This window comes from Aotus nancymaae, unplaced genomic scaffold (assembly GCF_030222135.1).
Source record: "Aotus nancymaae isolate 86718 unplaced genomic scaffold, 86718_ANA_hifiasm-v0.15.2.pri h1tg000067l, whole genome shotgun sequence".
In the NCBI taxonomy this organism is placed as follows: Eukaryota; Metazoa; Chordata; class Mammalia; order Primates; family Aotidae; genus Aotus; species Aotus nancymaae.
Window position 1 is genome coordinate 26,697,289 of NW_026988482.1, and position 12,286 is coordinate 26,709,574.

The 12,286-nt window shown below is 57.4% G+C and overlaps 1 protein-coding gene across 4 annotated transcripts in view; it reads right to left on the reverse strand.

The window, feature by feature from the left end:
* Positions 1-7,504: 7,504 nt before the first annotated feature.
* POC1A (POC1 centriolar protein A) overlaps positions 7,505-12,286 on the reverse strand; it is an 81,757-nt gene continuing 76,975 nt past the window's right edge. For 3 of the 4 annotated variants that reach the window (XM_012460655.3, XM_012460657.2, XM_012460653.2), the window contains one exon: positions 11,061-11,271. In XM_012460655.3, coding sequence (XP_012316078.1) covers positions 11,173-11,271 — 99 coding nt within the window. In that variant the 3' untranslated portion in view covers positions 11,061-11,172. Of the gene's footprint in view, positions 10,868-11,060; positions 11,272-12,286 lie in introns of those variants that run through there. The other variant, XM_012460654.2, reaches the window with a different exon arrangement.

Genomic DNA, 12,286 nt, shown 5'->3' on the forward strand with positions numbered 1-12,286 from the left:
TAGTGATGGGGCTGTGGGTTGCTCTGGTTCTATCTTTGCCAAACCAGCCTATGGTTTTTTGACTGGGAGAGCTGGCAGTGAGAGGTTCCTGACAGTGAAGACAGTTCAACCTTTGAGGCAGGGAAGGCAAAAGAGGCCAGGAGTTCCCAGGGCACCAAGTGGGTGGATGTGCCAGGGGCCTGGGCTGGGCCTGCCTCGGGTGGGCAGGTCTCTCTGTAGCTTCTAGGCCTAATTGCCTCATTAACAGCTGCCTGCTGCCTGGGCCTGTCTGGTCCCCTCCCTGCCTGCCCACACAGCTCCGTTTTTCAGGAATCCTTCCTATGAGGCATTGATGGTGACAGTGAGGGTGACCACGGCGAAGCTGGGAAATGGCCTGGGAGCCAGCCGGCCTGGCCCAGGTGCAGGGTTGCTGGCTTGAGGCCTCATAGTCCAGCGCCCTTTCACATGATTCAGCTGGCCAGCTGCCTGCCGGGACCTGGATGTGGGCTGTTCCCAGGTAGGCAGCAGCAGAAAATAGTCTAGGGACTCCCCTTCCTGGCCTGGTCCCACCCAGCCTGACTCCGACCACAGGGGCACATGCCCCAAGATTTGGACGACTCCCTTCCTGAAAAGACCAGGCCCTCTGGGAGGGAGGAGGGAGGAGGGAGGGAAGAGAGGTTCAATTGCTCTGACTCTCAGGGCTCCTAGTGGGGCCCTCCAGGGTGGGGACAGGTGGGATCAGGGCCTACTCTGTCTGGGCCCCTGCCTACCTCCCCTCCCCTCCCCATGGCTTAGGTAGTCTCCCAGCAGAGGACAGCACTGCCCTGACACCAATCTCCAACAGGACAGCCCTCTAGCCTGAGCCCTAGGGGCAGTGGAGAGCCCAGAGCTGGTGGGCTGAGGAGTGTTGGGAGGCATTTGGCTGGAGCTGGAGACTTCCCCAGAGACCCCAAAGCATCAGCCAGCCCATAGCCCCCAGGCCCAGCCCAAGAACTCAGGCTGGGGGTAGCTGGATTCCCTAAGCCATGGACACCACCCAGACTTAGTGCTCCCAGGAAAAAGAAAAAGCCCGAGGGAGCTGGCACCTGTGGAGCTGGGGAAACAGTGCTGCCACCTGCTCTACGCTCGGGGGCCGCTGCAGGACCCCAGCCCCTGGGCCTCAATCTCTCCATCTATAAAGTGGGGCAGTACCTTCTGCCTCCCCTAACTCTCAGGAAGCATGGCACAGCCAGAAGGTTGGGCCCAGCAGAGGGAAAGGAAAGGCCTCTTTGTCCTCGGTGGCGGGGTATGGACCCTCAACTACCCCTATGCCCTTTGGGCAGCAGGAGTGGCCTTGGCCTGACCCACCTATGCTAGAGAAGGTCAGTGCTGACCACCTGGCAGGCCCTTTGCCAGGCATAGCAGGACAGCCTCTAGGTGGCCCTCAGGCGACCAAGGTGTGAGTGTGCCGTGTGTGTTGGGGCAGGGCAGGGGTAAGATTGGATTGGGGTGGTGATGGGAGCCTGACCAAGACACTTGGTTCCAGTCTTGACCACCACTGGCCTCTCCTCTCCAAGCCTCAGTTTCTTCCTCTATAACTGTGGTATGTCCCCAAATCCCGGGCCGTGGAGTACGGCCTGAGCTCCGCCTCCTATCAGATCAGCGGCGCATTAGATTCTCACAGGAGCAGGAACCCGATTGTGGACTGTGCATGAGAGGAATCTAGGTTGCACACTTCATATGAGAATCGACTGCCTATGATCTGAGGTGGAACAGTTTCATCCCGAGACCATGCCCCCAACCCAAGTCCATGGAAAAATTGTCTTCCACAAAACTGGTCCCCAGTGCCAAAAAGGTTGGGGACTGCTGGTCTCTAAAATGGGGCTTCAGTCTAGCACGCAGGACTGCTGTGAGCCAGGAGAGGAGCTATATGAAGGGCCTGGCCCGGCCTTCTGCTCAACCCTCTTTGTGCCCAGAAAGTAGGGAGAGGACTCAGGGGTAGGCAAGGACTCCGTGTGGGAAGCCCAATGGAGCAGAGAGATGGGAGGGGGCCTGTGGGCTCCTGCACCAGGGAGTGTGGGCAGAGGGGGTTGTGAGCAGAGAGGCCGGCCCCCATAGGGAGGGAAATGGAGACAAAAGAGCTCTCTGAGCCTAGAGCCAGGGGCTGCCCATGCCGAGGCTGGTATTGCAGTCGGAGGGTAGCATGGACACTCCCAACACCCTGGGCCTGCCCATGCAGGTCCCATCCATCTCCTGGGGAAGGCCCTGCCTGCCAGCCTCTGACCCATGTCAGCCCACTCACCTGCCTGTTTGCTCATGGGGAAGAAACACCAGCATAGGGAGAAACTCTGGGTCACCAGGACCCGGCTGGCTCAAGTGAGGTCCTACCTCCAGGTCTTGGCCACACCAGCCCCTGCTGGCTCCTGCTCACCCGTCCTCTGCTGTCACCCCCATCAATTCCTACCCTTCGCTCAGACACAGCAGGTAACAATTCCTGATGGCACCCTCGGGGAGCTTTTCCTGTTGTGAGGTTTTGACCCATCCTTGCTGCCTCCTCCCTCTTCTTCCTGTAGCATTTTCTAGAGTGGGTTCTGTAGAATTCCAGGCCCACCAGGTATGCTGCAATAAAGAGGGCCATGTGGACAGATGTCTGGAAGCCCCGTCAACTCTATGGCCCAGCTGCGCTACGTGGGAGTGTATTAAAGGCTCTGACAAGTCCTTCAAGGACGTAGCTGTCTTTACTTTGTCCAGTTTTTTTGCATACTCCACTAATGGCCTATGGAACCAGGCCTTCACCGTGTCCTCCAGGGAGGATGTGGCCCTCTGTTGCTTGGTGGCTGTTTTACATACCACATTCTCTCCCCTGGACTTCCCTTCTTGTTTTCCAGATGGGAAGCTGAGGGCCGCTGAGTTTGTCACTCAAGAACTCTATACCGTTGGGGCCTGCTCAAGTGGCTCTGGGGTCTAGTTTTCTCCATCTTTTTTTTTTTGGAGACAGAGTTTCGCTCTGTCGCTCAGGTTGGAGTGCAGTGGTGCCATCTCAGCTCACTGCAACCTCCTCCTCCCAGGTTCAAGTGATTCTCCTGCCTCAGCCTCCCGAGTAGCTGGGACTACAGGTGTGCACCGCCTTCCCCAGCTAATTTTTGTATTTTTAGTAGAAATGGGGTTTTATTGTTACCCAGGCTGCTCTTGAACTCCTGAGTGCAGGCAATCCGCCCACCTCGACCTCCCAAAGTGCTGACATAACAGGTGTGAGCCACCACGCCTAGCCTGGGGTCTGCTTTTTCACATGCAGGTCCAGTGGCCCTGGTGGGATCAGAAGCCACCCTGGCCCGGCTGCTGGGGACCAGGATGCCTCACCAGGCACCGGGATGCCGCTGGACAGGAGAGGAGTGAGGTGAGCAGGCCGCCCGGCCACGCTTCCTCTACCAGCACCGGCTGGCTCCTTGTGCTCTCCAGCCTGTGATTGCATGGGGCCAGACAGAGGCCAGATGTGGGAAAGCCGCTGTGGCTCAGCATGGGGGCTGTGGACAGGGCCCCCTCCCCAAGCCCAGGCCAGAGTTGGGTTACGAGCCCTGAGGGTCTCCTAATGAGTTCCACATGCTGGTGGATGCCTCGGAGAGGAAATGGGAAGGGGCTGGGGAGGGGCGAGGGGGCCTGAGAGGGGATTGGAAACATGTGTTTGTGGAGGAGGAAGGGAGAGGGTGGAGGGGAGCGGGAGGTGGGAGGAGGGGAAGACTTTATCCCCAGGAGTTCTGGTGCTCATCCCCAGCAAGGTTGGCTGCCAGGCATACAGGCCCCTGCAGGAGGCCCCAGGCCAGTGGTCTGCTGCGGGAGTGGTGGGAGAGGCCCCTTAGAGGCCCAGTCCTCTCCTTCAGACAGAGAAAGCCCAAATCCCTGGCTCTGCTGGCTGAGAAACTTGTGGGGCCAGGATAGAACCAGGTGGGTAGAAGGGTCTGTAGGGCATGAGAAAGTGCCCCCCATCTCGTCAGCCAGCCAACAGTGAGATGCACACTCAAATCCAGCCAGGCACCTGCACCCTACCTGAGAGGCCCTAGTACCACGAGGCCACTGACAACCCCCATCCCTGATACCCCCTCTGCCCCTCTCAGCCAGCAACAGGCAGGGAGCCTGCCCCACTCTCACCCTCTGTCCTGTGGGACTGGACGAGGCACCTGGTTTGGCCTGGTGGTTGGAAGCCTCAATAGGAAAAGGCTGTGTAGGAGTCACGTGGGCATGTGGGGTGGGGGTGTCCAGTGAGCGAGACCCATGGCAGTTACTAAGCAAAGTCTAAGGGCCTTACGGGGCACAACAGCTCCTACTCCCAGGAGCACTGGTTGAGCCCCAGGTTGGGCCAGCCGAGCAGCTGAGGCTGAGCCTGGAGTGGGCCTTGTAGCCCACTGGTAGTCAGCCCCCAATTCCCACCTATCTCCCTCAGTCGCCGATTGCAGCCCAGCAGGGACAATGCCAGCTCTTAGCGCTTTGTGTGAATTGTCTCAGCAAGTCTTCCCAACAGTCTTAGGGAGTTACTTTTGCTCTCACCCCATGTTATGGATGAGGAGGCCGAAGCACAGAGAGGTGAAGTCAGAGTATTCCCAGCAGCAGGAACAGCGGGTGCAAAGGCCCTGGGGCTGGAAAGTGCCTGACGTGTCCAAGGAACAGTGAGAAGGCAGGTGTGGCTGGAGGAGAATGAGGGCAGGGGGGCAAGAAACAGGGGGTAGGGGTGGGCAAAACTGAGCAGGCCTCAGCTGTGGGGATCACTCCCGTGGCCTGTGCTTGGAGGAGGCTGGGAACTGCCCGGGAGGTTGAGCAGGGATGGCATGAGCTCTCTTATAAGTGTTCTTACTTTTTACTCTAGCATCTCAGCAGACTCTGGCTACTGTGTTGAGAACAGATGGGGTGGGCCGGGGGCGGAAGCGGGAGACAGGTAGGAAGTGAGCAGGCGACATCTCAGCAGGTCATGGCTCCTTAAGGGTCTCGCTCTAGATAGCCTGAGAGGTGGGGAGGCCTGAAGGTGGGGCAGCTAGAGGAATGATCATCAGACCTGCCCCAGCCTGAGGCTTCCATCCCCCACCAGAGGGGACCATGGAACTGAGACTCCCCTAAACCAGAGGCATTTATCCCCAACAGGAGATTTTGGGATACCTCTTAAAGGGTCACGGTCATTTTTGTGGGGTCTCACAGTGGCCCTGCTACTGGGCACATCGTAATTACTTGGGGAGCTGGACCCAACCCCAAGAACCAGGGGCAGCCCTGGAGCACAGGTCAGCTTCACAGTTCCAGCCAAGAAGGCTCAGGGCAGCAGCTTCTGAGGAACAAATCCAGAGCAAGTTGTCTTAGGAGGGAGGTTCTGGGACCTGAGCTGAGGTGGAGAGGGGATGTGACGGCCCTGGAGAGCATGACCAGCACTCCTATTCCCACCATGGGCATGAGGACACGCTTTGGGGTGGCTGTGGCTGGGGTCAGAGTTTGAGGGGCTCAGTGCAGAGGTGGATTAGGAACCATGGGAATTTCTGAGGGAGCTAGATGGTTCTAGAGAGACCTCTAGGTCAAGGCAAGGACCCCAGCTGAGCCTAGCCAAGGAGGGCAGAGGTCTGGAAGAAGACGCCAGGTAGGTAAGGCATCTGCAGGGCACACGTGCCCTTGGCCAGGCCGGAGACCAGGAGGACAACACAGGCTGGATAAATGTGGGCCCAGCTCCTCAGGGCCACCCATGGCTCTGAAGTCAGTCCTAACTCCCAAGTTGAGTCCAGATGCCAAGCTGGGAAGCATGGAGACAGACAAGGGCAGGCGTCAGTACTTGTGACTGAGTGACACTGCTCAGCATGGACCTTGGCTTCTGCAGGCCAGGCCTCTGCCCACTGGGTACCCACAAAAGATGCCAAAGTCCCACTTTCGGGAACACACGCTGGTGCCTAAAAGAGAAGCTTAGGGCTGAGAAAAGGAAGCCGTAGGAAGACGTCACTTCCTCTCCTGCCAAGGTTCCTCCTAGCAGCGTTCTGATTTGTTATGGGTGGCAGGAGAGAGCCAGCAGGGGCAGGGGTTTCTGCTGCAAGCAACACTCCAGGCAGACAAGGCTCTAGGTGGCCTCACCTAAAGTGAAAACACTGCTGGCCTTGCTCTATAAATAGGTTCTTGGGAGAGTGTTTCCACACAAGTAGCTCCTGGCAGGAGGAGGGGCTGGCACAGGACACGCTTCCTAATGACTTTCCCACAGGCTCTCTGGGCTGGCTCCAGCCTTGTCTTGAGCATGGCTGTGGGGGCCCCGTGGGTCATGGAGGCAGGTTGGATCTTCTAGGGAGGTACTCCCCACAGTGTCCGAGCGAGGGAGCCCAGGGTGCCAGGGCGGCCTGGCTGGGGCGGGCTGAGCCTACCAGGCAACGGGAAGTGGCCCTGTTCCAGGGCGGCAATGCTCACAGGAAGTGGAGCCACGGCCCAGGGCACCAGGACCGCCTGGCCTGCCACTGCTGCCTTAGCGCATGTGGTTTCATCAGCAGCCTGGGAGGGCGGAGCAGGGGTGTTAAGGAGAGAACTCCCGAGGGTTCTCTAGGGGGATTCTGCTCCCCCTTAAACAGCCACACACCAGTTAAAGTTGGAGCCATCAGGGGCCCATCTCCAGCAAATCATTTCGGAAATGAGGTTAATGACAGGGCACTGGGGCGACAGGACAGTGTGACTCACCATGCCCTCACTTTCTCAGCGAGCTGGGCTTCCGGGATTCGGGGCAGTCAAAACACCCACCCCCAAGCCTGTGCTCTCTCTAGAGGTGGCCTTAGTGACAGCAGAAGAGGTAGCCTTAGAGTGCTTGCCACCTCAGGTGGAGAGGGGCCCAATCCCTTCTCACCACCGGACACTCATGGCAGGGGCCGTGGGATCAAGAGATGAGAACTCTAGCCACCTAACATTACAGAGACAGAGGGACCCTGGGACCACGAGCCCCTCCATCCCCACTGGCACATGGGGCCAAGTTCCAGGGAAGGGGCCTGAGGCCCGACCCGCCAGGCCAGTGGCAGGATAACATCAATGGTCACACGCTGTCCACACTCGCTTGCACCAGCCACTGTAGTGAGTGCCCAATGAGACAAGGACTATTGTACAGCCCAAAAAAGGTCACAGAACTAGTCGGGGAGAGCCAGGGTTTGGACCTGGGCCATGGGTCGGGGGCCTCCTGACCTCACGACTCTGCCCTTGCCCCACAGAGCCCCGCCCCCACCACCACCACTGAGAAATGATGATACTGTGGCAATCAAATCGCTGGACAGAGGGCCAAGGACTGTGCTGGGTGGCAAGATGGCCGAGTTCCCATAGCAGGCTGGCGTGTGCTACCTGAGTCTCTGAAGTGGGTGGTGACCCCTTTACAGCCTGTTAGGTGCTCCCAGGGCGTGGTGACTCGGGTGAGGTGGGAAGTCTTGCCACAGGCCGGGGCTGGACTCGCTGGCTTCCACCTGGGAGTTGCCGGCCTTGGTCATCCCAGCCACCCCTCAGCTTCTCCAGCAGGACAGGTTCATCCCTGGAACCCACAGAAACTGGGCAATGGCAGTTTAAATCAGACATCTATTCTTTTATTTCACATAGGGAAAATTAGGGCATGAAGGGGTTGGGGAGGCGATCGATGGGGAATTGCTGCTGATATGCACTTACTGACAAAAAGAAATGCTAACCTAACTTCATCTTCCTAACAAAAAAGAGATTCCTGCAATTTGGTTTTCTGAGAGCTCAGTTACCAAATCCAAAATTAGGAGAGATGACGGCTGAGCCGAGGCATTTGCATTTCCAGAAGGGCTGCTTTTGTACTTGGCAGCAAGAGTGGGGGATCAGTAGCAGCCCCAGCTACAGGGGAGCCGTCGGGTAGGGCTGGCAGTGTCGCTTGGGGAGATTCCACAAGAAAGGCTCCATCATTTGGTCCCCACACCCCGCCAAGCCACCTCAAGCCCACCCAGGCCCCACACTCCTCGCTGCCTGTGAGGGCCCTACACTCCCAGGCAGTGTGGTGTGCAGCTCAGGGGTTCTGCAGCGTCTCCATGAGGAGGGGGTGGGGATATAGAACTGAGGCTAGAGGGACAGTGTCCACAGAGGTCACAGCTACCTAGGACCCCTGTTTCCCTTCCCCTAGATTCTCAGAGCAGTGAGCTCCTGAGTCAAGCCTCGCATGAGCAAAAAGAACTCAGGAAGAACTTAGCCCTCAGGTGAGAGCTTTAGTGCCCATCCCAACCCAAGCTCTGCCCTCAGCATGGTGATACACGCTGATCCCCTGGCTTCGTGGAGGCAGTTGCTCTGCGCTTTTTTTTTTTTTTGAGGCAGATTCTCACTCTGTCACCCAGGCTGGTGTGCCGTGGTGCAATCTCGGCTCACTGCAATACCTGCCTCCCAGGTTCAGGCGATTCTTCTGTCTCAGCCTCCCTAGTAGCTGGGACTACAGGTGCGCGCCACCACGCCCAGCTAATTTTTTTTGTATTTTTAGTAGAGACAGGGTTTCACCATATTGGCCAGGCTGGTCTCAAACTCCTGACCTTGTGATTGCCTGCCTTGGTCTCCCAAAGTGTTGGGGTTACAGGCATGAGCCACCACGCTCAGCTTTTTAAAATTCTTTTGAGATGGAGACTCACTCTGTCCCCCAGGCTGGAGTGCAGTGGCATGATCTTGGCTCACTGCAATCTCCAACTCCCAGGTTCAAGTGATTCTCCTGCCTCAGCCTCCCAAATAGCTGGGATTACAGGCGTGAGCCACTAAGCCTGGCTAATTTTTGTATTTTTAGTAGAGGTGGGGTTTCAGCACTTTGGCCGGGCTGGTGGTGAACTCCTGGCCTCAAGTGATCTGCCCACCTTGGCCTCCTGAAGTGCTGAGATTACAGGCCAAAGGCTGGGATAGAGCCACTACGCCTGGCCTGTGCTGTTTTAAAGAGCAGTATTCCAAGAAGAACATCCTGCCCCCAAATTCCAGGTCTGGCTGGTGGCTCCATCAAGGGAGGGATGGGGACCTGGACCACTGTAGCAGAGCCCTCCGACAGTCCATGGAGCTTGAGCATGGGCCTATCCAAGCTGGCCCTGGCTCTGGCCTGTCTCCATCTGGACGGCCCATGTCAGGCTGTCCCAGGACGTGCTGATATCATACAAGAAGTGTGTGGGGGCGAGTCCTCCCTCCTGACCGCTTACATCTAATAACCAGTGGAGCTTCCACTGGCATCAACAGTTGGGAATAAATACCACACCACTACCCCTAAGACCACCTCCCTCAACTCCACAAGTCCTCCAGCAGAAAAAGGTGGATTTCAGAGAGAGATTCCAAACTCGATCCAGGTGTAAACTGAAGACAGGGGTGATGGCAATCTTGGTCTGGCCTGAGAGCAAGAGCTGCCACACAATGGAGACCCTGCGCATGTCCTGCTGTCCCCAGCAAGGGGCCATCATCTGTCTTTGGAGATAACCTTGCCCTGGGCTGGCTGCTCAAATCATCAGTCTCCACACGTGGAGCCCAGGTCTGGAAGCCACAACAGGCAGCCTAGTGCTGGTCCAGTGGTAGAAGGGCTGGCACAGGAGGGAACCAACACAGCTGACCCCACGAGTTGCCCCTCCTCTGAGCAGGTTGACCTCCAGTTGCCCAGACTCTCCTTCAAAGCCTCCTAAGGTAGCTGAGAGACTTGCCTGCCAGGCTCTTCCACACACCGGCAGGGCCACATGGGAGAAATGCAGTGGGTCCCAGCAGCCACCAGAGCACCCTGAGCCAGCAGCGTCTTCCCATCGACAGCACAGGGGGAGTATGGCATTGACAGCAGGCCCGGTCGATCCAGTGGGACTGGTGGGGATGGGGAGTGATGGGCTTCTCTTGAGCACCTCTCTGCACTGGGCACAGTGCATCACATACCTTGTAACCAGAGTAGTGGGCATCACCACCACTTCACACAGTAAGAACCCAAGATTTGGAGAAGTTAGGTCACAATGCTGAGGTCACACAGCTGGCAACAGGCAGCTCCATTCCCACCCAGTGTAGGTCAGGGAAGGCAGCGTCCCCGTTCTTGTTGTTCATCAGGTCTCATCACAGCTGCCCCCTTGTCAGTCCAAGCTCTTAGGCATGCAGGCTCTGCTTTCACCTGGAGGCTGCAGAGGCTGTGAACCCACTGACCTTGTGGTCCTGACAGCTCCTGGGAAGATCTAACACTATCCTCCATTCCCCAGGGCAGGGCAAGTGTGTCTGAGGAAAGACCTCCCTGGCTGGCTGAGCCCCAAGAAGCCGAAGACAGAAGGCACGGACGACACACAGACACAGGGAAAACACTCGCCCTGGCTTCCCCAGCACAGGTGCAGAGGTAGGAGCCTATGGAAGCCCTCAGGAGCCAATGGAAACGCAAGTACCTGAGTCCCAACAGAAGCAGCCAGTGGGGGCCAGCCAGAGGGAGGTGGGTGGCATGCAGGGGCTCTGGCTGCCCTAGCACCCCAAATAGCTGCAAACAGGGGTGTCCTGGCCTCAAAGTTGATCCTGGCGGAGGCCCTCCCAACTCACCATTCTCATTCTCTGTTTGGGCACTGGGGATGGGAAGATTGATTAAGTCTCACCCAGCATAAGCCACTCCTGCAACAAGTGCAATGAAGTCAGGTTTAATTTTCAGATTCCTTTGCCCTCACACAAGGAGGAGGCCACCTGGCTCCAGTGAACACGTGTGGAACAGAAACCAGGGCCACTGCAAAGCCACCACCCACTTGAGAGGGCTCGTTACTGGACAAACCTGATTCAGATGGGCCTACTTTGGGCCTTTAGTCAGATTTAGAGAAAACTCCTGGCTTATCCAACCAATGTGCAATCCATTTCTATGCCATGCCAGGTGTGGAACAGCCAGTCACATGTCCAAATGATGAGTCAAATCAAGGCATTGTGGGGTCGCCTCCTCCAGAGGGGGAGCCACAGTCTCAGGACCCTGAGGAAGCAGGCATTTTCAAGTGGCTCCTTTACATTAGGCAAAATGTGGCCCTCTGCGTAGGGTCTGAAGCATCATTTGTGTGTGAGCCCGACCCATGGGGGACCTCTGGCTGCCAGGACCACGAGGTGGAGAGCCTCCTGGTGCAGATGGCAAGGTGGAGGGCAGAACTGCAAAATCCAGGCCTCCAGTATGGATGTGATTCCCACAGAGTTCAGTCCCCTTTATTTACCCAAGTCCCACAGTACAAATCCCTGGCCTGCCACCCCCCAAACTGACCGAGCTCCTGATTCTTGCTCCCCTGATCACGGTGTTGTTCTCTGCATGATTAGCTGCTGGTTCTCTAGACACTGCTTCAGCTTGTCTTCTGTCAGTGTCAACCGCTGCTCCAGGATGGAGACTGTCTGCAAAATAAATAGTGGTTGGGTCAGAACACAGAGGGGCCACCAGGCTGCCTTAGGGACCCCCTTGGCCAGTCGCCACTTGGCTGCCTCAGCCACTGCCTAAATGCCAAGAGCTGGCTCTTTCCACCTAGGGATTCCGTCAGGCCCCTTGTCTCTGGTGCTACTGGGACAGCCCTTGCCTTTATGTCTGCTCCTCCAGGCTCTGGATGGCTGATCTCTGATGTTTGTGGGCAGCGGGTAGGGACACAGTGAGGGAAACTAGATGGCAGGTCCCACAGCCTTTGGTTATTTCCCAAGAGAACTAAGGGGTCAGGAATCCACTGCCCTAGTGGTCTGGCATTTACACTGGAGTTCTGGACCAAAACCAGCTTCTGGTCCGAGCCAGGTTCTGTCCATAAACAACTAGAGACCATCAACCACCTCCACTCCAGAGGTGCGAAAACCACCCACAAATGACAGCACTCTACTTGGGTCATTTCCCTCACACCTGGAAGAGCCTCCCAGGCTGGCAGGGCACAAAGGCAGGGAGGTGAGTCCCCTGATCCCAGGAAGGTCTCTGCCTGTTCAAGTTCAACCAACGCTACTTTAGGATATGTCATCTGGGAGTTCAGCCCAAGGCAATCATAGGTCGGTGACAACTCCAACTCTCTGAGCCCCCTTTCTCCTCCCAGGGCAAAGGACGACGCCAAGCTCATGGCCGAGGTAACTCGGCAGCCCAGCAGTTGTTCAGCTCAACCCTGTTGGCCACTCTGACCATGCTTGTCATCATGCTGCCTTCCTGAGGCGGGGCCCTTGCTCTCCTGGCCTCGCTTACACACCCAGCACAATGGCTCACCTGTGGACCTGGCTGCCTGGCCTGCCAAAGGCCCCCAGCCACTGGAGCTGTGTGTGCTTCATGGACCGGTGCCCGTCTTGCAGACATAGCTCCCAGACAGGCTGGGGAAAGCTGCTCTCCTCCTCTGCCTTTGGACAGTGTCAGCAGAGGGGCAGCACTGTCTGGGAGCCTGCGTGCTCA